Source organism: Bombyx mandarina, chromosome 16 (assembly GCF_030267445.1).
Source record: "Bombyx mandarina strain Sakado chromosome 16, ASM3026744v2".
In the NCBI taxonomy this organism is placed as follows: Eukaryota; Metazoa; Arthropoda; class Insecta; order Lepidoptera; family Bombycidae; genus Bombyx; species Bombyx mandarina.
In genome coordinates, this window is record NC_143222.1 from 655,745 (window position 1) to 682,680 (window position 26,936).

General features: G+C 40.7%; 1 protein-coding gene across 1 annotated transcript; it reads right to left on the bottom strand.

Annotated features, from left to right (window-relative positions):
- Positions 1–1,662: 1,662 nt before the first annotated feature.
- On the bottom strand, positions 1,663–18,989 carry LOC114246271 (phenoloxidase subunit 1). The gene is made up of 14 exons (XM_089733808.1): positions 18,842–18,989; positions 18,645–18,755; positions 14,734–14,926; positions 13,956–14,058; positions 12,595–12,715; positions 12,093–12,298; positions 11,072–11,200; positions 10,598–10,721; positions 10,104–10,268; positions 6,378–6,506; positions 5,836–6,014; positions 4,105–4,250; positions 2,845–3,080; positions 1,663–2,758 (listed from the first exon to the last, which is right to left on the bottom strand). The coding sequence occupies exons 2-14, from the start codon at positions 18,753–18,755 to the stop codon at positions 2,543–2,545; spliced, it is 2,058 nt and encodes a 685-aa protein (XP_089589934.1). The 5' UTR covers positions 18,842–18,989; the 3' UTR covers positions 1,663–2,542.
- Between the last annotated feature and the right edge of the window lie 7,947 nt (positions 18,990–26,936).

Sequence of the window (26,936 nt, forward strand, 5' to 3'; positions counted from 1 at the left end):
GTGAATGCAGTGTTGAGGTTGCTATATCAATGCATAGTGTGTCAATGGCATCGAGTGGTAATATATCGATGTGTCAATGGAGTCAAAAAAGTAATCATTATTGAAATAGATAAAAAAAAATAATCAAAAGGCTCAAATAATTTATTCAACTTAGAAATATAAAAATGTCCTTACAGTAATAATTTTACTTAATTACCTACTATATACAGACCCGTTTACCTTAAATCTAATAAATAAAAATTAAAAACTGACTTCATACCGTGATAGGCCTTTATGAAATAGACGAATCAGGGTAATCGAATCAATACGTTATACGTATGAGGCCGTAATACAAAATACAATTACCGTTATACATTCACCGGAAGAGATTCTTTAGATGAAGACGCACTTCGCACTTCGTCATGTAATGGGTAGAAGAAGATGTAAGAAAGCCCTACCCTGGCCACACAATATGAGCGCGCGATTCATATTTAATTTATGGCAACAGCGGCATTAAGAAGTCATCAAAACGATTTTACAATGATTGCATTTCATCGAGACTATTATTCAATCGACAAAAGACCCTGTATTTATTTCTTACGACTTAAATCACTTTACGAAGTCAGTGTATATTTGTGAATATTTTTTATAAACTAAACATTATCCGTTATACGTCGCCATTTTGTTTTGAAAATGAGTTCCTGCATATTTATGATTTTTATGATAACTAATTATAAAAAAACTATAATTGATTATTACGAAAAAAAGCTAATTTTAGTCACGTTACGTAGACACAGCACAGTGGATGTACTTTGTTATGCTATCGAATTCTGGAGACCAGACCATGTAGATAATGTAGGAGTATCAACAATACCAAATAACGCGAACCCACGGTATATCTTCGCCTCATAAAGAACTAAATATAAACAGCTTTTTTTTCCTACCTATTCTAGTAAGCTCGAGGGTTTATTTTAGATTCGCCGAATTAGTAGGTGAACTCACGGGACTCAAACCTGACAATGTTGCTAACACGAACCCTAGCAAGAGCCGTGCTTCGCAGAATCTACCGGAAACGCGATCCGGTGGTAGGTGGAAACGATGAGAAGGTTCTCGTGTCGTGCCGCTTTATAGAAATAGCGCAATAAATAGCAATAACCTAAATTTTTATGCAGTTGGAACAGCGCCCCTAGCGGCAAACGTAGGCAAACGTTCCAACTCCATACAAATATGAGTTAACTTTTACGCTATCGAGAACGTTAAAAAACTTTCACTAAGCTCACTGTTTATTCTATGTTTACGTTGAAACTATTCCTTTCTGGCTTGTACATCGTGGTACAGAAAATAATTCTAAGTCACTAGACCAAGATGTTCTCGACACGCCGACTACAAGATGCAATCACGTTATTTTCTTTTACCGTCGCAAGCTGAGCGTTCTCGAGAGTCGTAGAAGCGGTCAACAACACTTGAAAACCTAACCTCGTTTTGTACACATTCAAAATTCGACATTTTCATTAATTCCTTAGTCTCGTACTTCGATGTTGATAAAAGCGAGATTAAACCATAAAATATTTAATGAAATTTCATTATTTCAAGATTCTAATTGTTATGTTATTACAATTTTTTTTAATGACAAGAACGATGTGTAAGTTGCCTTTTGAGGGCCTATCAAAATTTCAAAATTACATTTTTTTTTATTGCTTAGTTGGGTGGACGAGCTCACAGCCCACCTGGTGTTAAGTGGTTACTGGAGCCCATAGACATCCACAACGTAAATGCGCTACCTACCTTGAGAATAAGTTCTAAGGTCTCAAATATAGTTACAACGGCTGCCCCACCCTTCAAACCGAAACGCATTACTGCTTCACGGCAGAAATAAGCGGGGCGGTGGTACCTACTCGTGCGGACTCACAAGAGGTCCTACCACCAGTAAAAAACAATCTGCTCTAGTTTATTTTTACTTGAATATTTTTCTACGGGAAAGACCTTATTTGTCGTAGTTTGATTGCGATTACAGTTCGTACCAATATTATGTGACGTGAATAAATTCAAAGTGCTTCAGGAGCATTTTTCCTTGAACCGTCTTCGTAAGCCATGATTTTAGTTAGAGAGCATGAGAAAATTCGTGTTTTACTTACAATAACAGTCATCCCTCTGAGCTTGTCACAAAACTGTTTCTACTGAACCCGTCCGCGCATACGTCGAAGCTGTGCACGCTTGGATAAGTTTCGTAGAATTACGGAGCTCTTTACAATCTTGCTATTTTCGGCAATTTTATTCACAGTGAAAATACAGAAACTACTTAAAGGATTTTACGATTTCGCTACGGTCACACGAACACCTCCATTATTTTGTTTTATTTTATGATTGAAAGATTACTGGTGGCCCGAGGCCTTTCTAGTTTCACCAGGACAAGTGGGCGAGCAAAGGCTCAGCCAGGAGGGGTGGGATATGCTAACAACCCGCCCGAGTGCCCCCGAAGGTGACCTTGTTTATTTTGTACTTATGATAGTAGCCAAATCCGTGATGAGGTGTGTAGTGTTGCGTGATGGTGGAGGCGGCGGACCTACTCCTGCTGGCCGCGCTGGCGGGTCCTGTCGGTGAAGCGCACGATGCAGTCGCGCACGGCCATGTTGGGGCGCAGGAAGTCGGACAGCGTGGCGGCGGCGGGCGCGGGCCGGTCGAACGGGAAGCCCATGGCGCGCCGGTCCGGGTACTTGCGGTCGCGGATGCCGCAGTACGACGCCGCGTCATTGCACGACCCCACCAGGTCTTGCTCCACCTGACCGACCACACGAACAACGTGTTAGTGTAGCTCATCAGCCGTCTGCCTCATCATCCACGTGTACCAAAGTGTAGAAAACTCACCCGGTCATCATTCCAGTTGGACACCATGACGAACAGCACCATAGGATATCCTTGAGTGGTTCCCTTGGGTATCAGCATGTGCTGAGGCCATCCGCAGCCGCAGAAGTCAAACTCGGCGGACTCGGGAGATCCCGGATTACCTGGCCTGTCAGCCTGGTTGCTGAATGTCCTCTCGAACGGAACGGTCACTGAGGAGTCCACACTGCGACGACGTACTGTATTGTTGCCGGGCTTCACTGCGATTTACGAAGAAGTACAGAATAAATTATATTGTAGAATAAATCTAATAGTTAACTAGATTCCTTTTCGACGCTTGAAAGGCAAACGTGACTAAGCGACAATGCGTGAACTTTACAGTAGACTAATTTAAACTTGAAATACCTGAAAACAAAATTTATTTTAATGAATGTAGCTGTAGTAGAATCTAGCTAGTAGCTGTAGGATTGAAATGATTTTAATAGACCTACAGATATATTGTTTTTGCGCATCAAATATGGTTATTGCTTATCATTTATGTACAAAGTTGTCGCTCAGTCACGTTTGCCTTTCAAGCGTCGTTTTTATTTATCCACTGACATCCACATCAGACTAGCCAGTGGCTCTAGTATTATGACAGTTCATTGCTTTTTTTTTTTCCTACCTAAGCTGAGAGCCCTAGCGGCTATGTCAGCGTAACCCTAACTTTAGTAGGTGAGCTCACGGGGCTCAAACCTGACGATGTTGCTAACACGAACCCTAGCAAGAGCCGTGCTTCGCAGAATCTACCACCGGATCGGAAACGCGACCCACTCAGAAGATCCGGCGAGAAACTCAGTGGGCTGTGTCTGAGAGTTAATTTACTCGTCGAGCCCTTCGTCGCAAGCGACGGGTTCGACGAGAACGGTGACCGGTGCTTGAAGTACCTAAAAGCACCGTTAGTGGATCGGGAGGATCCGAAATGACGTGTTTAGGGCGACGTCGACTGCTTTCCATTCTGTCCGCAGGATCGGGAATGTAGTTACCGGCGGCCATGATGAGAGGGTTCTCGTGTCGTGCCGCTTTATCGAAGTGGGTTCATTGCATAAACAACAATTGCTTCCGTGTTGCCAACCTTGAGAACCAGTGTAGGATCGGTCACGTACTGCGATTGACAATTTCTAACAAATTGGAACAATAAAGATCCATAACATCCCGTCGCGGCTGATAACCCAATAATGAGTTTCAATTACCAATTTATGAGTTACAATTACAAAACAAAGGTCTGGACGAATAGTTACTTACAGCCCTGTGAGAACTTGTCGAGTTCGATCATGAGTTTCCGTTGCTCGTCGAAGTTCAGAGGCCGCTTATTCTCGTCAAGTGTTGGGGCGATGAATATCCTAAACATGCCCATGACACTACTGCGGCCCGTGTTATTCACTTCGATCCTGGAGAGAACGTACACCTCTTATTGTCTTGAATAATAATCAAAAACATAAAAAATCATGTTACTTGACTTTCATGCCGTCAAACACAAAAACAGTTAAAACACTAAGTCTACGGGCACGAAACTTGCGATGGCTGAGCGATGGCGGCAGCGGGGCGACGCGACACGGGGCGGGTAGGCAGCGATATCTCGCGCGGGCACGAAACAAGCTGGCGAGCAGTCGCGCTCATACAGTGTTATGCGAATCATGAGTTTACTTCGAAAAGAACTATTGGAGCCTAGTCCCCTAATGTGGGAATTATTATTACTTAGAGATGGTGTTCATCCAATAAATCAACGAAGACGCAATTGGGGAGAATTTTCTACGCTTTATTACGAGCTAAGGTGTCATTCAATGAAATTTTAAATTCTTTATTAAATTATAAGATCCTCATTATCAATTTCCATTACTAAAATAATAATTCAACACAACACTGTGTACCCGCGCAAGCGACGAAACCAAATTAGTTTGTTCTCGTCGCTTCCGCGTCGCCGTCGCCCCATCATCGCCCGTACATCGCTCGATCGCCCCGCTCCGCCATCGCCCGTTTCGTGCCCGTCCCCATACTGTGCAATGCTTTTGAATACATCGCCGTCGCCCCGCTGCCGCCATCGCTCGGCCATCGCAAGTTTCGTGCCCGTAGACTAAAGCCTTCGTCAAACAGAACGCGTACTTAGCGTCGCGTACTTAACGTCGCGCTCTTTTCATGTCACACAAATTGACTAGATGAGCCCAACGCTCCTTGAGGCAACGCATTCGCCAAATCATAGTGTCTTTCGATAGCAGTGTGAAAATTTAAAAGTATTAAGAAATCGAGTGATTCAGATGTGGCATTGTATAAGCATGGATATTTTCTTACTATTTATATAATTTTTTCGGGCATTATCTAGTATTTTAATACACATTCACTCCGACGCTAAAATAAAATTTGTAAAAAATTACAACGCCTGACGTCAAAGCGTCCCAACGCCGCGACAGAGCGCTGCGTACTTATAGCGCTGGGGCTCTGTTTGACGGTATGTTACCATAGTAGTACAACACATCTCGGCGTCATAGCGCGGCGTCAGTTTAGCGCTCTGACGCTCGCTAATTACGCGTTCTGTTTGACGAAGGCTTAAAGTGACTCCGTAGGGCCGAATGTTCCAAGAGTAACGTTAGCATCGCCGCTTGGATAATGTGTCTTATTGTGACGATAGCCGCGCTTTAACGTCTGTTAACTCAAATTTACTTGAGATATATGCGCAGTGAGCCCTTACTAACTACGCAAACAATCTTCTCAGAATAGAAAGAACACAGAAACGAATTTGCATCACACGACTGGGCCACCCTGAATAAATTAAATAGGTACTATAATAGATAATTGTATATGTGTATGAGTGTGTGCGCGAGGCCTCAGTTCGCAAACTATGGAAAACATCTGTCAAGGCTTTAATAAGCAAGAATTCCACATGACCACGACTGCTCTGCCAAGAGCAACCGATTATGATGATGATATAATTGTCAGAATGTATAGTCTCACTCTATTACATATTATAATAACACTAACACATAACTGTAGTCTTCATGCTGTAGATGAGTGAACCTAGCCAGAACACTGCCACGGGGACTAAAATCCAAGCCACGAGCCAAGTCCACAGTACTCTGCTCCCAGAAAGTATTCAGCATGTTAGGAGCTCCTTTACCATCGAGACTAATGGACCGAACCCTGATGTCGGGGAAGATCAGCTGTAAGCATATTTTGTGCACATTAATTAAGTGTAAGAATAGATGTCTCCAATTTTTTTGTAAAACCCTTGGGAATCGCAATCTTCAAGCTATTGTAGTTAAGGGATATCACACATTTTCAATTGATGTAGACACCAAAGTTTTTAAAGCCAAAACAATATTAAAGTATCTACAAAAGTACAATAAGGATGAAAAGAGGAATCTTGTAGAAGCCATAACCATACCCATAGCAGTCAATAACATGTCAGAAACTGCACCGCGACGGTCGCATTATATCATCTGTTGTGCTTCTCTGTTACCGCGTACTAGTGGGCTGGTGGAAAATTATTTTCTTTCTTTGTAAAATTCGAAGTTACGTCTTACCCTATCATCGCTATAAGGTGTAAGTTTGTACTTGTAGAGGTGGAAAACAGAATCTATGTATCCATGCCAGCGAAAGAACAATGGGTCACGCATGGTCGTTGCCAGGTCTCCCATCACGCCGAACGGTTCCTATAAATCAAGTATTACATTATTTATCACCATAAAATTGTAATGGTGTACACCATCGGATTATTTCATTCGCAGATGGTGCAGTTTTTGCGCAGTGAACTTATTAATCTTGTAGTTATATCACTATTTATCAACCTTTCAGTTTTAAGGGTGGGTAAGTCGTTATATAATACAAATGGGACTTCAATTTCATGATTCAAAGTGCCAATGGTATTCAAGTTACGACCAATGAATCTAGAATCACTTAACGCCAGGTTGGCCATCAGCCTGCTCAGCAAGGATCTACCAAAGCAACTGAAAATGTAATATTTAAAACTATAATTCCTCACTTTATTTTTGTATATGTAAGCTTGAGGGTAGATATTATCTTGTTAAACACCAAGTAAAAGGAGGTCACTTTTTGATTCCTGATTTAATCAACAATATGATAACTTAATTCACTTTCACTTATCCAATCTTTAACCAGTACGTACAACAGTCACTGAATCACACAACGTAACAACGTAGTAAGTGCACCGGGCAAACGCAGTCGAACGAATGTTCATTTCAAGGCACGTTCCGCCTTTTTATACTAGCCGGCGCAGCTGGCTTATGAGTCACTTCTGTTGCAGCTGTTGTTTACGAGTGGAACGACACGGCCGGCGCACCTTGCTTGTGTGAGTCACTCCTATTGCACGTGCTATATAACATAAATATCGTTAACGCCGTCACGGCCATACTGACGTGCGCTCGTCCTCGTGCGCGCATTCTTATGGTATGTCTGTGAACAACAAACGTGTTCGTTCATCCTGACATTAACGGATGCAACTTAAAACGTGGTCTATGATATTAACAATCTAGTAGGGTTCGGTTCGCATAATTCTTCAGAAAATCCTATACTGGCTATAAATAACCTTCAGACTGCTTACATACCTGGGCCAGTTCATTTAAAACTCTTCAGGTATGTAAGTATGTCCCTTTTAACTTAGACCGGAATTGTTATCCCTTCAGTTTTTCGAACTGGACCGGATAATGCTAGACCGAATCGCAATCCCTGTAGCTAATTGTTGTGGCTAATCTGGATGAAAATCCCTATAGCCAAGCCATTGGACCGGACAGACCCTTCAATGACTTCACACTTTCTTTTTTTTTTTTTCTCTTTTTTTTTTGCTAGTCCGGATTAACATCTCTCTAGCCACATACAATTCTCTTTTTTTTCTTTATTTTTTTTTTCAATCTGCATGTACGGTAGCTTTTGTTAAAACATTTCTTAAACCAGAACATTTCTACGGAATTTCTTCAGAAATAGTGCGAGACCGACCATCGTTTTCTACATTTCCAACACCTGCACCTGAGGTGCCTGAGCTTACAGACATTGTATCACTACCCACAGACTATGTTTGCTGTATCGCTATTTGCGGACAAAAATGTCGCTTCTATTGTCAGTGATAGAGTCGTCATCATTAAGATCAGTTTCATGAACAAGATTAATTAACCCATCTGTGTACGCCGTCACGTCATCGTCACTATAATTTTCAGAAATTTCTAGTAGGCCTGACGGGCCTCGAGGTATTTCACGTAAGTTTTCATGGGGAAATTTGTACACTCTATTAGAACTATTTACATGTCTCAATTTATACCTATCATTTTCCAAAACTGCAGTAATGTTGAAGGGACCTTTACATTTTCGGTCAACTTACGAAAACAAAATCCCCAGCGGAAAAGAGGTTGACTTTAGCTTTGCCTCGACTAAACCAAGCTTCTGTTTGTGCCCTTTTTTTATGTTTTCGCCGGTCTTCGACCGTGCTAAATCAAGATCTAATCTAGAGGGATTATCACTCTGTTGAAACTTTAAGATATTTCAAGTGAACTACCCTGAACGGCAAACGTCTATTTTATTGGAGTAAACCCTGTTACTCGACAACGTGCACTATTAAGGGCGAGTTGAATATCCCCTAAGTGCTCTTGCCATCATGATTGGTCTAAGTTACTTTCAGATCAAAGAGTGACTTGTTCATGAAACCGCTTACCATTGAATAAATTACTAAGACTTTGTTTTATAAGACTACATTCTGACCCTGAATGGAACATAAAAGGGAAGCCAAAACCACTTATCTGTAACACACTGAAGCTCTGGAACACACGTTGACGTCTCTGGTTGCACCTGCCACAGCACCTCACAGTCTGCTACGAGGCGGCGCGCCCTAGCGCAAGTGCAGCCGGAGCGCGGGGGCTCCAATATCGGCAGTCCGTGCTGGAGGCGTGGTCTCGTCGTTTGGCGGACCCGTCGGCCGGCCTCCGTACCGTCGAGGCGATCTGCCCGGTTCTCGCGGACTGGGTGGGCCGCGACCGCGGAAGTCTCACCTCCGGCTACCTGTGCAGACTCACAAGACATTTTACCACCATGCAAACTTCTTACCGCAACAAATCTTACCAGCCACCACGCAAACTACGGGTTCCACCTCTCTTACACGATGTTACTCCCACACTGAGGAAGCCAACCGCGAACACTTGTCAAGCACGCACAAGCACGCACTTCACCGGAAAAACCTGCATCCGCCAGCGGAACCCGAACACCGCCGCATCGCCAGACACGAACGCACCGGACGTCTTATCTTACAGGTCACGACGACTTCAGATGTGTCAATTTTTCTTCCCCACGGAAACTTGCTTGCTTTCTTGTTTGCTTGCTTGCTGGAGCCCGAAGTCATCGAACGTGTAGTGTTATTGGTATTGAATCGAGTAGATTCTAAAATTTCAGCGACAATTCACAGTCTCATGTCCTGGTTTACTGTACTAGTGCCATGTAACTCTAGCAGTAGTCATTGGCTTAAAAACGATTCGTGTCGGAACTACCCACTCGTCATGACAGATCCATTATTGCGATCGAAGTTTCACTTGAGATTTGCACTTGCCTTAATTTCTTGCAATAGCTTGTTACGTGTTGTATTTCCGTTAGTAAATGCCATGTGATGAAGTCGACAGTCAAACTGGGCAACATGAGCCAGAACGTAAGATGTGACGATTTCTTCGTGACTCAGATCTTCCATCGAGGTAACAGAGACGTTATTACACGACTTACGTATGCTGCATTCACGCTCTTGTGGCGTACCACTACTAGTATTCTGATCTGCATCATGTTTTTTTTTGCTGTACTTCGAACATGTTCAAACACGTCACGCCAGTGAGAGTAGAGTCCTGATCTCACTTCTGATGTAAGCTTGAGGGTAGATATTATCTTGTTAAACACCAAGTAAAAGGAGGTCACTTTTTGATTCCTGATTTAATCAACAATATGATAACTTAATTCACTTTCACTTATCCAATCTTTAACCAGTACGTACAACAGTCACTGAATCACACAACGTAACAACGTAGTAAGTGCACCGGGCAAACGCAGTCGAACGAATGTTCATTTCAAGGCACGTTCCGCCTTTTTATACTAGCCGGCGCAGCTGGCTTATGAGTCACTTCTGTTGCAGCTGTTGTTTACGAGTGGAACGACACGGCCGGCGCACCTTGCTTGTGTGAGTCACTCCTATTGCACGTGCTATATAACATAAATATCGTTAACGCCGTCATATACAAAGACAAAAAAAACAAAAACACGGTGTTTACCAGATGACGATGATCAGGGTCGTGGCAGTACCCGATAAAGACGTGCCCCATGTTGTGGAGGTCACCGTAGTATGGGCGGTTTATACTGATGGTGGACGATTCCATCAGGTTACCCAGCACATCAATACCAGTCTCTTCGTCCAGAGGCAGTTGACGCCCATTGGGCTGTAATAATTGTAGCATATTTCATCATACCTTCAGTGAAATCATACGTGTCAAAAAGAATGCATATACAGAAGTTTGCAAGAGGATGATCTTTCTCTGGTGCTAAGATGTCTTTATAAATGCAGTAAATATTACTGCATTTATTTAATCTCATTACTACACCATATGTAGAGAGGTTGATCAGAAGGTTTACGAGTAGTAGGAGTAGAAGGAGTTATGTGACACCTAAAAAGGGTGTGCACTAGCTAAATGAATGGAAACTGTTATATTACTTATCACAATTTCTTATTTTTCGAACATGTTATGATGCGAAGACAAGAACTTCATACCAGGATCACTGCCATATCCTCGATCGCCTTCAGAAACCTGTCCCTCCAGATCTCCAGCTCAGAGATATCGATTCTGATCTGGTCTATCGGTCTGTCTAAGTCACGGAGAAACGAACCAGCAAATCTAAGGATTAGAATATTAAAATATTAGTTGAGACTGTGGACCAGAACGGGAGAAATGTAAACAATTCTTAAAGACATAAATCGGCGGATGGGTATCAGGCCGACTGAATGTTGAGCAGTTCTTGCATGTCATACATACCACAACTAAAGCGTCTCCCTCTCCTCTGCCCTTCAATCAACAAGTCTATTAATATTCAGCAAAAAGAAACGGTGTAAAAAATAGAGATCGAAAATACCAAAGCTACTTTTACTTTTTGACCAATATGAAACAAAAACCCTCTGAGCTTCTATCTTTTTAATTAAATCCTTCGATAACAGATATTTAATTTTTGATCCAACTATTATTCTTACCTAGGAGGCCAGGTTCTGCTGGCAACTTGCGAGTCCATCTTAGGGAAGTAGCCCTCTTTAATGGGACCCCTGAAGTCACTGTAGGTTTCCACTTTCCTCAGGTTGTTGCAGAATCGTTCGATGTTGAATCTAATAAAAAATGTGATTATTTTAATGAATTCATTTGAATCACAATCCAGGTGCTCAGCTAGGGATCTCAGGGCTGCCTCGGTTATCATTTTATTCGAGTACATCTCATTATTAAGCGGGTAAGTACGTATATCCGTAAATTTTAATTGTTTAAATTTGTAATTGGGTCTTATCTGTTATGGATTCTATGCGACTTTTTTTAGGATAAGATGACTTTAATGTAATAATGGATCTAAAATATATAATTTATGGACTAGAGCCAAAGAATTTGTCAACAGTTAACGAATGCTCACAATTCACAACCAGTGCTGCAGGCTGGCTCACAACGGTGGTTTTCGAAGTGCTCTCAAAAATGATTGACACATGACTCATACGGTACGATGATTCCTCATACGGTAAAATCAGACTCATAGAATTCATAATATGTTAGGATTAAACACAATGTGATGACAAGGAGCGTGGGGTGTCCTCCAACCAGGTGGACTGACGACTTAGTGCGCACGGCGGGAAGTCGTTGGATGCGGAAGGCGGAGGACCGCATTATGTGGAAGGCATTGGGGAAGGCCTATGTCCAGCAGTGGGCAGATAAAGGCTGATGATGATGATGATGATGATGATGACTGGTGCGTGGAATCTATTGCCTACAAATAAATTTCTTAACAAACAAATTCTGCTTGTGTCGCTTATTGTATAACGCTATGGAGGTTGGCTCAAACATTTACTGATCAGAGAGCATAATAAAACCTCATTTGCGATTTGAGACGATTATGTCGTGGTCCAAAAAAACACCCAGATGTATTAATATATACCTTTAAATATATAACAGGGAATGAGAGAAATTTATCCTGAACCCTAACTCTCCGATTAGGTTAATGTGTACAGACAAACTGACCTGGCGATCATCTGCTGGTGCATGTAGTAGAAGAGCTCCCCGCGGCGGTCCTTGTTGACGATGGCACGGTCTGCCGCGTCGAAGGGGTACACGAGGTGCCAGTGCCAGTGGTGCAGGTTGATGCCGATGTCCTCGCGGAAGTACGCCACGCGCTGCTCCGGCTCCGCGTCCGACGCGGTGTAGTTCGACGGAATCACTATTGGCATCTGACAACAAGAGACATCACTTTAAGAATCTTGAATCAGACAGTTCTCGGTAATTCAACAACAAATGGCGTCTTTTGCATGAGGTAAGAATATTCATTCTTGCCACCTCACGAAGTCCAGCAGCCCTTTGAGGCAACAACATCCAGTAGGGGTACACGAAGGTGTGGCCTCGTCAGTTCTAAGTTGCAAACACTTTTATTAATCCGGTTCTGCAACCGCTGCCGGTTCAGTTCTAACTTTGTTCCACAGCATCCGGCTGCGACTGTCACGCAAACAAAACGTTGTTGGATACTAACCCTGGCTCCAGTCGGTACAACGCTGGTCACTTCTCTCGCTTTGCGGAACACCTTCGGGTCCATGAACTTGTCGGGAAAGCACTCAGCAAAGGTTGGGATTTGCAAACCTTTCGTGTCTGATCTGCAAAAATGTACACCAGGGGTTTTAAATAAGAAGTTGCTAATAATATTTATCTTTAAAGTAGTTAGTCTAACATATATTTGTTTGTGCTGCTCTTAAAACCATAGATTCGCGTATGGAAAAACCGACCAATTTTTTTTAGATTTAGTAACTTTTTTCCTCTCTAAGCATCTGCCATTTTTGTAAACACCACATTGGCAAAATCAAAATATGGCGCTTGAGCCAAATTCTTTATAAAAAATAAGAAGTGTTGGAGATTGAGCTCAGCATGACTTGCCGTGTTTTACCCTGACTGACTTTTTCAAAAGCATTTCGCTCTCGAATTACATCCATCTAAAAGTACCCCAAACAATTATTTCAAATCCTATTATTTTTAATAAATAATCCGTCGGACTGCTTATTTTCACTTTCTCATTCTCAAGCAACAACTGAGCTTAAATCAATGAACTATTTTATGTTTCAGCTACCGGTAATAATAAAAAACCACCCACCTTGAGACATGAGTTTTAAACCTATTTTTTTTTCTTATGTCTGTGAACTAGCTCACGGCCCACCTGATGTTAAAGGGTTATCGGGGCCCATATACCCCTACAAAGTAAACCACCCACCCACTTTGAGACATGAGTTCTAAGATCTCACTTTTAACAGTACAACGGCTGCCCCGCCCTTCAAACCGAAACGCATTACTGCTTCACGACAGAAATAGGCTGGGAGGTGGTATCTACCCGTGCGGACTCACAAGACGTCCTACCGCCACTAATTATGCAAATTATAACTTTGCGGGTTTGCTTTTTATTACACGATGTTATTCCTTCAGCGTGGAAGTCAATCGTGAAGATTTGTCAAGTACGTATTTCATTAGAAAAATTGGTACTTTCCACTGCGGGATTCGGACATCAGTGCATCGCAAGATACGAATGCACCGGACCTCTTATCCTTTAGGCCACGACGACGACAATTTTGCGGTACAACGGCTACCCCACCCCTCAAACCAAAACCCATTACTGCTTATCGGCAGAAATAGGCAAAATAGTGGTACCATACGGGCTTACAAGATGCCATACTACAAGTAAAAATTTCCTAAAGAAAATTAGTGTCTGCCTACGAGATTCGAACGCTGGCATAGTAGCATCACTCGATATATAAGTACCTAGCCCGTCTCATTCTTTAGGTCTTCTATCAGGTAGAATATCTATGTAACCTGCTTGCTATTCTCGTGTATAAAACAAAATACAATTACCTATGCAAGATGGCGACGGAGAGGCAATAATTGAACATATAGGGATTGATCCGCAGTTGGCAGTACGCACAGATACTCTGGAGATCTTCTACGTCACGCATTCCTGTCAAAGATAAATTGAACATAGATCTTCACTTATACATAGATAGCTGATATGCTAGCGGCAGGACCAGAATGAATGACATCCATTTTAGCCATGGCAATTTGCTACAATCGTATGCTAAATTGTACTGGCGGTAGACTCTTCTATATCGTTCCCTCAGTGAGGATCGCGACCACTTGTGACGTTCTTCCACTGTGTTCGGTCATGGGCGGTATGGACCGCATGGTACAAATTACCATCAAGTGCTTCTCTTACTAGATCTGACCATCTGGCTGGTGTTCTGCCCACGGCGCGCTTGCCCTCTATGCGACCCGCAATTATGAGCATCTCTAATTCGTGTCTGGGAGACCGCGTGATCTGTCCGAAGAAGCTCATAACACATTCCCGGCAGATGGAAGAGAGTCTTTTTCGGATATTTAGTGGTAGGCACGTGTAGCTAAAACCATTCTGATGTTCCGATTTGAAGGTACAGCCTTTACACAATACGATTAAGGCTTGGTCCTCGTGTCTCAAGATGGGTAGAGGCGTTTACATTGTGATATGGTGGACTCTGGTAACCACATAACACCAGATGGATAGTGAGCTCGTTCTCGCGTTCAATAAAAAAAAAACAATGGATCTAAACTGTACCACATAAAACAATGATAATAGTTTTAAATGATTCCCAAAACTTACCCATGAAGATATCAATCAGCTTTCCTGCCATTTGCCTGTGTTTAGGGACGAACAAGGAGAACTGCTCGTTGTAGGGCAGCTCCATGGGCAGGTCCAGATTGGGCAGGGCAATGTTCCTGATGGGTATCATGCGGCCCGCGTCGCTACCGAACCTGCTGCTTATAGCATTTGACACACGCTGGTACTTCTCCGGCTGTAGACAAAGGTTATAGGCAAATTTTTATCCTCTTTGAAATTTACAGACATATGCGAGAAATATAGTCGTTTTGGCCGATCTGGCACAAACTCTAATTTTGCATACCGGAAGACAAACAGACATTGCCAATTCCATTTATAACAAAATTGTTTTAAACCACTAACGTTCTACTTCGTAGGATCTTACATTGGCCAAAACCAAGCATATATAATATAAATATATTTTGATTAACGCTAGACTTCATACATCTTTAGCCACTCAGCAAAAATTAAATGAGCTTGGCTGGGAGGTGTTAATGCATCCGCCGTATAGTCCTGAACTTGCAACTTCAAATTTCCACCTGTTTCGATCTCTTCAGAATTCTTTAGGCAGTGTCAGGTCAACATCACGAGAGGACTGCCAAAACCAATTGTCGCGGTATTTAGATCACAAGCCCCAAAATTTCTGTAGCAATGGCATCATGTGGTACCTACATACTTTAGTTACATGTACTTCTTACAAGTGGTAAACAACAGCATCCTTTAGAATTCTCATTCACACTCACACATAGATACACTTATAATAATCTGAATTATGTACTAATTAAATCTAATATATAAAATTCTCGTGTCACAGTTTTCGTTGCCATACTCCTCCGAAACGGCTTGACCGATTTTAATGAAATTTTTTGTGCTTATCCGGTATCTATGAGAATCGGCCAACATCTATTTTTCATCACCCTAAATGTTAGGGGTAGTCCACCCCTAAATTTTATTTTTTATTTTTTAGACAAAATTTTTAATTTCTATTTTTTTATGATACAGCATACAAAAATACATACAACCCTAAATTTTCACCCCTCTACAATCAACCCTTATTTTTTATTTGCTAATTAAAAACTAAATTTTTTTGCAAGAATTTTGTTTTTATTTTGTCATGACTTAGAATAAAAAAATTCATATTACTCTGAAATTTTCACCCCTCCACGATCAACCCCAATTTTTTATTTGTTAATTATAAATTTTAAATTTTTTGGCAAGATTTTATTTTTTATTTTGTCATGACTTAAAATAAAAAAAAATATATTACTCTCAATTTTCACTCTTATACGATCAACCCCTATTTTTCCATCCCGATTTTTATTTTTTATTTTCTATGCACAGATCCGCAATAAGGTTGCGAGATGGCAATCAAATATTATAATTGTAGTATGATAAATTCTTATTCAGAGTTTATAATTTCAAGTTCCTTTAATTATGTTTTTTTTTTAATTCAATTTGATTTCCTGCCCTCGCCGGTCGACTACTGATCAACTATCAATCGATCAGTTATCCCCGCCAGGTGTCACCACTCATCCAGCAAACATCACGTAGTAGGGATGAGGACGAAGCCGGTCTCCTGTCTTACTCACTATACATTTTTCAGTCATGTTTCTTTGGTTTTATTTGTGTATCAATAGTATGTTCAGTAGGTCTGAGAATCGGCTAATATCTATATTTCATACCCCTAAGTGATAAGGGTTGTTCACCCCAACAATTTTTTTTTTTATAATTTTTTTTTTGGTTATAATGAGGTATAGTCCCCAGCACGTAACTTGGCAAGAGTCGCTAGATGCACAGAAGTCGTTTTTTAGGTCTCTTTGGTTGTCAAGCGGGACGCGAGGAAAGACGTAGCACCGTTCCAAGCGCGCGATTGGTGAGTCAGTCGACTCTCCCCTCCCGTACCGCGTCCACGTTCCGTTGGCTCCCGGTTACACATGTGCCTACTAAAGTTGTAGGAACCCTTTGTTTATATTGAGTTTTTGTTACGAGTTGTTATTATTATTTTAAATTTAGTTTTTGTTACGAGTGTTATTGTTTTAAATTTGTTTGCAATGCCAGGACCAAATACCAATGACCATAATTATAGTCGATTCGGTCACTGAGCGTTTTATTATTTACGCCAGTGACGACAGCGACTCTTCGTTATGTCGACGATGAGGAGCCAACTCCTTCCACCAGCTCAAGTCCTACCATAAATTTAATCCAAGGGGTAGCACTATTAGAAAATGATAGTGACGACGGCGACCCATAATTTTTAATATTAAGTATATTTTGTTAAATAAACTTTTTAACTTTTAATTGTATTTTATTTATAACACCTAATACACTTCACGAATTCCTCTCTTTTCTTTAACTTTCTTCTAAACACACAGGCTTAAAAATAAATTATGGCAAATAAAAAATTTAATAAAATAAAATTAACATAATAATATATTATATGCGGGCAATAAAAGTGACCATTTTTTTGTTGCAATGTACACTATGCGCGACATTACCCCCACCAAAACCTTGCCAACTTACGTGCCGCTTACTATATTATGTGGTTGAATGAGGTTTTTGAGAATTTTATATATTAGACTAGAATTTCCCTAGAAATCTTATTTAAGGCAACACAACGTTTGCCGGGTCAGCTAGTTATAATTATAAATAAGAGCACCGATTTACATGTCATTTGCCGTCAAATTCAAATTGCAACTGTTTATTACAAATTATCGTATGATGAAGTAAACATGTTGAATACATTTTCGAATTTGAAACGAATAGTAGATATGTGAATGTTACAAAACATTTAAGAACCGTTTCTCTTCCTAAAAACTTTGTTATTTGCTATTACTGATTCATGTTTTACGAATTAAATAGAAATAAATATAGCATATGTGTTTATCGGAAAATACTGCAAATTATTCACTACAATAACCCAATAATAGCAACTTATCGAATACCGAAAAGAAAAAAAACTTATGCATTAATAATGTGTAATGATGTTTTTCTCGTCATTCATATATTGACAAATTTCCCTACAACAAAATGGCTATTCCAAATATCTCCGGTAGAGTAAGTGGGAAAATTATAAAAAAAAAATCACAATATGTATTACGACCTATAGATTACGATTTTAACATAACAGCAAAAACTCCATAATAGCACATTATCGACTTATTGCATGGCAGTGTCGTTTTATAAATCAATTTTTTTTTTTTTATTCTGTCAACGTGGCGATATAATGAGCACGTTGTAATGCGCACGAAGCGCTATTTCGAGAGAATTTTCGAGAGAACAAGAATCAAAAATTCAATCAAAACAGTGGACGCAATCGGGATGCCCGGCTCCAAAAAAAGGCATGGCTATAAATACGGCTGGAAAAGTGATGGCTTCCGTCTTTTGGGATGCAGATGGGATCTTGATGATAGATTACCTTCCTAAAGGTCAAACAATTAATGGAGAATACTACGCTAATCTTCTAGATAATTTTCATCAATGTATTCACCGAAAACGGCCAGGTTTGGCGAAAAAAAAATCATCTTCCACCAAGACAACGCTAGGGTTCACACATGTGTTAAAGCTATGACAAAAATCAACGAATTGAAGTATGATTTGCTGCCCCTAACTTCCTTATTCGCCTGATCTGGCACCATCAGACTTCCACTTATTCCCTAAGCTCAAAACTTTTATGGGCGAAGAGAAATTTGTCATAAATGATGAAGTCGTAGCCGCTGTAGAGGAGTATTTTACAGGCCTCGAAAGAAATCATTTTATGGAAGGTATTACTGCTTTAGAACGAAGATGGAATCAGTGCGTAGAGGTTCACGGAGACTATGTCGAAAAATAAAATTAATTTTATCACGGAAAGTTAAGTGTTTTATTATTAGGCTAGTTACTTATCATCCCGCCCTTGTACAACACCAACAACTCACGTAGTAATTGTCAGGAATCTCGAATACTGCCTTCTCTTCTCCCTTTTGCATGAAGCATGGCTCTGAGGGACGGTCGAAGAACAGTAACAGGTTCTTCTTGGCGTCAGACATCTTAAACATTAATAAAAAAAACCTTTTGTAATAACTATAAAAAATAAAACATTTACTGAATTATACAATAAACCATGAACGCTTACCTTTTAATTTGATTTTAAACTAAAAGTATTCACGCTATAAAATCTAGAATCTAAAATTATTTTATGAAAAATAAAAAATAAATCTTAAATAATTGAATGAACTTTGGATAAATATACCGGTTGGCCGTAGGAGGCACGGCCCGACTCTGGAGTTTGCAAATGGAGGCGATGTTTTTATTCAAAGTTTCATGCACACGCTACTAATTTAAATTATAACAATTAATGTGAACAAAAACAGGAAAATGGTTTCAAAAATTGATTACAGCAGTATTGCACTGCGGTTCATCTATCGCTCTTTTTGTTTTGTTGTAGTAAACATCGATTTTGTCTCACCAAATTTGCATAAAAAAAACTTCAGAGGTGTCACCTAACAGGGACACCCGGATGGAACGAAGTTCCTTTCGATTAATTAGTGAAGGAATTGTAATTTTTTTTTAAGTTATAATAATAAATTACGACATTATGAAGAAGAAAAAAACAATACTATGAACTAAATTACTATTGTTGAAACGCTATCTCGAGAAACTGTACTCATTACGCGGACCAATCGGATACGAGCAATGTCACGCGATAAGCGCCTACACGTTGATTGGTCAGAATGACGGATCTAAAAAGTGTCGTGACAACTTTTCGTAAGAATTTTTTCCGTCTAACTCCCTTTCTCAACGCGCGATAAGGAACTTCGTTCCAATAATACTAAGTACCGGTGGTAGAACCTCTTGTGAGCCCGCACGGGTAGGTACCACCACCCCGCCTATTTCAGCTGTGAAGCAGTAATGCGTTTCGGTTTGAAGGGTGAGGCACGTTGTAACTATACTGAGACCTTAGAACTTATATCTCAAGGTAGGTGGCGGCATTTACGTTGTAGATGTCTATGGGCTCCGGTAACCTGTTAACACCAGGTGAGCCGTGAGCCCGTCCACCCATCTAAGCAATAAAAAAAAAAAATATGAAGCAACAATTAAATAGTCTAATTTATAGTTTTCTTGTAGTCTAGTAGAGTCCGCGCGGGTAGATACCTCTACCCTGCCTATTTCTGCAACGAAGCAGTAATGCGTTCCTATTTAAAGGGCTGGACAGCCGTTGAACTATAGAACTGAAACTTAGACTAATGTCTCGAGGTGGGTGGCGGCATTTACGTTGTTCTTACCTATTGGCCCCTGTCACCACTTAACACCAGATAATCAATCACTCGTCTAAGCAATAAAAAACGTTGAAAACCTTCCTTGTGAATAGAATGGTATTGCGCTAATACTTAACGTAGCGACCAAATCCAAACACTGTGTATCGCATCAACCTTGTGCGCTGTTTCCGGCTAAATCCAGGAAAATCCGAGAATACGACGTGGAAAAGGCTACAAACCCGATGGTGTCGGGAATTATATAAAAAGAACAAAAATCGTCTCTTGACAAAAAAGATGGAAACAGATTTAGCATGAATTAAACAGTTTGTATCTATATATTAATACGTGAAGCAAAAACTTTGTATCCCTTTTTACGAAAATTGCGCGGACGGAGGAGTATGAAATTTTCCACACTTATAGAGAATATAGAGATGAAGTGCACAATGCTAATATTTTTTTAAAAAATGCATAAAAGATACATTAAATCAATAAAGAAAACATTACACACACTACATACCATGTATTTGACGCACACACGCATGCATACTATTTATTGTCAAGCTTTTGTTCTTGACGTCTGTGGTCAAATTGAGAATAGATTAAATATTGTTTGTCTTTATATTTTTTATAGTGTAGCCCGAAATTTGTGATTATAAAATAATAGTGTGCAAACTTATTATACAATTCCAATTAATTATAGTCGAATTTCGACTACTGCGGGACCTCTAGTTTTAATAATTGCTTTTAAGTGACGCACAGGCGTGAATAAAACGGGTCCATATTATATCTATTTAAATAATTTTCCTAAATATTAAATACTAGCGACCCGCCCTCGCTTCGCTTCGGAAACATTAAAACACACATGAAACCAAAAAAATATATAAAAAAAATAAATAAAAAAAGTAGCCTATGTTCATCAGGGACAATGTCGGCTTCTAATGGAAAAAGAATTTTTCAAATCGGTCCAGTAGTTTCGGAGCCTATTCGAAACAAACAAACAAACAAATCTTTCCTCTGTATAATAATAGTATAGACTATAATATTGTAAAAATGTTATATAAAAATAAGTCTGCCTTAGACTGCAACACGCGATAAAACTGACAGTAAAAAAATTACCACCAATATTATCATCTTTTCAAACCGCTGCATAAAAAGAATGCAAATATTCAGAATCATTAAAAATAACTTTGGTCTGCAACGAAATTCTCTTTAAAAAAATTACTTCGCAGAAATGATGATTTTATTTCCCAGTTTTTTTTTTGTATAGGTAGGTGAACGAGCTCACGTCCCGCCTGGTGTTAAGAGGATACTGGAACCCATAGCCATTTACAACGTAAATGCCACCACCCACCTTAAGATATGAGTTCTCAGTATAGTTACAACGGTTGCCTCACCTTTTCCAAATGTATGTATTAAGAAAAATTGAGAACTGCTAGGGAAAGCGGGTGGTTGAACATATTACGCTCAAGAAAAATTATAACATTTTTTTTTATTGCTTAGATGGATGGACGAGCTCACAGCCCACCTGGTTTTAAGTAGTTACTGGAGCCCATAGACATCTACAACGTCCTGCCACTAGTAATCACGCAAATTATAATTTTGCGGGTTTGATTTTTATCGCACGATGCTATTCCTTAACCGTGGAAGTAAATCGTGAAGATTTCTTAAGTACGTATTTCATTAGAAAAATTGGTACCCGCCTCCGGGATTCAAACACCGTTGCATCGCTACATACGAATGCACCGGACGTCTTATCCTTTAGGCCACGACGACTTCTAAAACATATAAATACGAGACTCAATTCGAAGTAGACTGACAATTGTATCACATTAAAAAAAATCTTACATCATGACGTATGTCCATTGTAATTTTAAGTTATACTTTACACAAACCTACAAAAGTCATAGCACTTGAAATAAAAGTGCACTCGTCTGGTCTGATGTCTGGTCTGAATAATAACTCCTACCTTGGAGACATCATCATTAATTACAACAAAATGTCCAGAGATATTTTAGGTTTAATCTTTTAAAGCTTAAAATTGAAAGCACGTTAATAGCATAAACTTTACTGGTGGTAGAACGTCTTGTGAGTCCGCACGGGTTGGTACCAGCACCTCGCCTATTTCTGCCGTGAAGCAGTAATGCGTTTCGGTTTGCAGGGTGGGGCAGCCGTTGTAACTATACTGAGACCTTAGAACTTCTATCTCAAGGTGGATGGCGCATTTACGTTGTAGATTGAATAGTAAGAAAACGAAATGTATTAAATTTACTTTAAAATGTATTAAATCATCTTTAAATGTGAGACAAGTAGATAGTAATGTAATTGTTTCTGAGGAATCATTGGAGCTTGTTGAGTCAACCGTATTTCTTGGTATAACAGTGGACTCCAAACTGCAGTGGGGACCTCATATTCATAAATTGGCGAGTAAGCTTAGCTCTGCAGCATACGCAGTAAAAAAAATTAGAATGTTAACAAATGCGGACACGGCTCGTTTAGTTTACTTTAGTTACTTCCACAGTGTCATGTCCTATGGCATTTTGCTATGGGGCAATGCGGCCGATGTAGAAATGATATTTATTCTGCAGAAAAGAGCTATACGTGCTATTTATAACATGCACTCAAGGGAATCCCTGAGGGAAAAATTTAAAGAAATTAAAGTTCTCACTATGCCATCCCAGTACATCTTTGAAAATTTGATGTATGTTCGTAAACATATTGAGGAGTTTCCTAAGATGTCGGACATACATAATAGAAATACTAGGAACAAACACAAGCTTGTTGTGCCGATGAGTAGGTTACATAAGATACGAAATTCATTCGGGTGTTTGTCTGTGCGCCTGTACAACAAAATCCCACAAGATGTTCAGAACCTACATATACATAGGTTTAAGAAAACTATTAAAGAACATCTGTGCAATAAAGCTTACTATAAAGTCAATGATTATCTAGAAGATTGCACAAAGTGGGAATGAGTTGCTCGCTCCGGGAATTTCAATATTGTAAAATTGTTATGTTATAATTACTTATTGTAATATGAATATTTAAAAAAAAAAAATATTTAAAATAAAAATAAAAATCTAATATTTAAAAAAAAAAAAAAAAAAAACATGCCCGCTGAGTTTCTTGCCAATTCTTCTCAGGACGGAGGCTAATTCTTGTGAATTGGCGGTAATTCTTTTGACGTTCAACAAGTATGTACTTTCATTTATGTTGAATAAAACTTTTTTGATTTGATTTGATTTGAGATGTGCAGTGTTTGTTATGTACTTCATATACCGCGGCACGCTCCGCTTACAGTAGTAATAAACCAGCTGTTATTACGTACGGTCGTTTCATTGCCCCTAAGTTCCGATATAACAATTGGCGACGAATTACCAACAAGTGCATATATATATTTAAAAAAAAACAAATTGGCTCAACTTATGGGAAACTTATCTGAATTTGATTATAAAACCCAAGAATGGCAGATCTTTTACAAGAAATTAGAAAATTTTGTAAAGTTGAACAAAGTTTTAGCTGAAGATTGATGCTGTGTGCTTATTGCACATCTTCCAGATGATTCGTATCGGCTTGTGAGGAACCTCGTGAATCCTAAAGAGGTAGAAACAATACAATGGACTGAGCTGGTTAGAGTACTCAACGGACATTTTCAACCAACATTTTCAATAATTGCTTTATAAAGCACAAGTCCGGCCTCGCATGGAGTACTGCTCCCATCTCTGGGCCGGGGCTCCCAAATACCAGCTTCTTCCATTTGACTCCATACAGAGGAGGGCCGTTCGGATTGTCGATAATCCCATTCTCTCGGATCGTTTGGAGCCTCTGGGTTTGCGGAGGGACTTCGGTTCCCTCTGTATTTTATACCGTATGTTCCATGGGGAGTGCTCTGAGGAATTGTTCGAGATGATACCAGCATCTCGTTTTTACCATCGCACCGCCCGCCACCGGAGTAGAGTTCATCCATACTACCTGGAGCCACTGCGGTCATCCACAGTGCGTTTCCAGAGATCTTTTTTGCCACGTACCATCCGGCTATGGAATGAGCTCCCCTCCACGGTGTTTCCCGAGCGCTATGACATGTCCTTCTTCAAACGAGGCTTGTGGAGAGTATTAAGCGGTAGGCAGCGGCTTGGCTCTGCCCCTGGCATTGCTGAAGTCCATGGGCGACGGTAACCACTCACCATCAGGTGGGCCGTATGCCCGTCTGCCTACAAAGGCAATAAAAAAAAAAAAAAAAAAAAAAAAAAACCGAAAAGATCGACTTTTGCCGACAGGGCAAAATTTTATGGTGCGACCAGAATGGACGGTGAGAAAGTCGAAGATTGGGCGGCACGTCTGAGGGGACTCACCGTGCACTGTAATTTCGGTACAGAATTAGACACGTTTGCTACATGATCGATTTATTCTAGGCCTGAAAGTAGCTCCAGAAAGAGATCGATTGTTCAAACAAGACTCGAAGTCCCTCACGCTTTCGAAAGCTATTGAAATAGCCCAGGAGACTGCGTGTGCGCGGGCGGCCAGAGCTGATGTTGATGGTGGTGAGCAACTCATCAAACAAGAGATGGTGTATCGTGTCAGCGAGCGCAGGCGGAGTCGTCGTGGGCATCGGCGGCATCCGCGCGCTGGGTTGAAAGGTCATTCCGTAGAAAAGTGCCGTTTCAAAGATTATAAGTGTATGATTTGTGGTAAAAAGGGTCACCTTAAGAAAGTGTGCAGTGTCAAAAAGGTCGAAAACTGTCGTTAAATAATATGGATGATAACGAAAGCGATGGACACGAATGTAAAAAGTGTGATTTGTATAATTTGAGGTATGTTCGCTACGATCGTATTAAGTTGGACATTTCTATAAATAATAAATTTATTAATTCCAATGCGGAGCTGCTCGTATTGTAATTTCAGAAAGATTTTACAAGGATAACTTCCGATTATACAAATTAAGTAAGTCTGATATAGTATTTTGTCTTTATACTAAACATAAAGTTACGCCCGTAGGTTATTTCAATTGTGAAGTAAGTAACTGCGGTATTATGAAGCCTATGGCATTTTATGTAATTTCAGGAGATGGTCTACCATTATTAGGGCGGGATTTCATGAAGCAATTTAATATGAGTTTGGTTTCTATGTGTAACAATAATAATTTATCTGTTAGAGCGGAATACCAAGAGGTGCAGCAGATCTTGAATGAATTTCCTGACATTTGGAAAGATGAATTAGGCCGTTTTAATAAATATGAAGTACATTTACACTTGAAAGAAAATACAACACCTAAATTTTTTAAGCTACGCCAAATACTGTTTGGTCTAAAAGACAAGGTTGAGGAAGAATTAGATAGATTTGTCGAAGCAGGTATACTAGTACCAGTACAATTTTCAGATTATGCTATATACGCCCATAGTACCAGTTCTGAAGGAGAATGGTTTTTTTTTATTGCCCTTGTAGGCAGACGAGCATACGGCCCACCTGATGGTGAGTGGTTACCGTCGCCCATGGACTTCAGCAATGCCAGGGTTAGAGCCAAGCCGCTGCCTACCTGGTAAAGTGAAAATCCCTGGAGATGTTTTCTGTGCCCTAAATAAAGTTTTAAGACTAATATTTTCGCGAAGTTAGGCGGCGGAGAATATTATTCTAAGCTAGATTTAAGTAATGCCTATAATCAAATTTGTTTGTCTCAAGCCTCTCAAGACCTCACAACCATAAATACCGAAAGACCTTTTCTAATACACACGCTTAGTGTACGGTCTCGCAAATGCCCCAGCTATTTTCCAGCGCACAATAGAATCTCTAGAAGTAGGTATTGACGGTGTGTCGAGTTGGTATGATGATTGTTTAACAGCCCCAAATAGAACCTTATATTTGCAGAGACTTCGTTTACTGTTAGGTAAGAAAAGTGTTATTTTCCAGGACATATCACATATTTAGGGTTTAAAATAGATAAAAATGGTCTTAACACATGTCCCAGTAAAGTAGATTAGTTTTTAAAAAGGATTTTATCTTCAGTGTCATTCAGAATCATGGAGTGAAGTCTGTCATTCAATAAAAAAGAGAGTCCAGTTATGTATACTATAGATTTTGGAAAGGACCTCTCGCTGCCGCGCGTCGTGGCTACGATGCTGGGCAGCGACGCGTCCTGGAAGGCGATGCTCGACTTCTGCGAGTCCACCATCTCGCAGAAGGAGGCGGCGGAGCGAGAGAGGGAGAGCTCTTCCCTTTCCGCACCGATCCGTCGCCGTCGAGCCGGGGGCCGGAGGCGGGAATACGCCCGTACGTCCCGGCCCCTGTAGGTGGCGGCCTCCCCCCGGTGAAGGTCAAGGGGCGACCTGAGGGGGTGAGGCCGCGCGGCGCGCTACCAGCACTCTAGCGCGCTGCCGTGGAGTGAATAGAGCGACCGGTCGACGGTGTATCGCGTCCCGAACCGGCAGGCTGGTTCTGGTCCAGCGGGGTATTCCGGGACACCAGTGGCACCGTCTGGGCGGCCCGACGGGCTGCCGTACCGAGACGGCCGACGTTTCAGAGCCTTCGATTCGCCTCGAAGGCTCCGTCGGCCGGGCGTCCTTGGGGTGAGTCGCGCCGTCTGGTTGTAGTGTTGACCGCGGTAGCCCCCCTACCTCATCCGGGTTCTGACCTCGGAGGGGATCGGACGTCGGGTGTAAGAGTGCAGGGGAGTCGTTTAGTGGGTGGGTCCTAAAATCCTTGGGCCCGCGGTCTGCTCACAACACCATGCAGACCGTTGAGTCTCACATACCCCGCGCGCCCCTTTTGCGCGGGGACCTCGTAGGAGGTTCGGCCCTCTACAAGGAAAAAAAAAAAAAAATTTATACTATAGATTGGGGGAACAGAGACTAGATTTAGAATAGGGACAAATCTGGGATGTCACAATACTTTTGTTGAGTTGTTAGATTTAACTTTGTTGAACTGAAAATGACTTTTATTTAGTGTTTAAGAATATTAAATAGCTTAATTTAGTCATCAAAG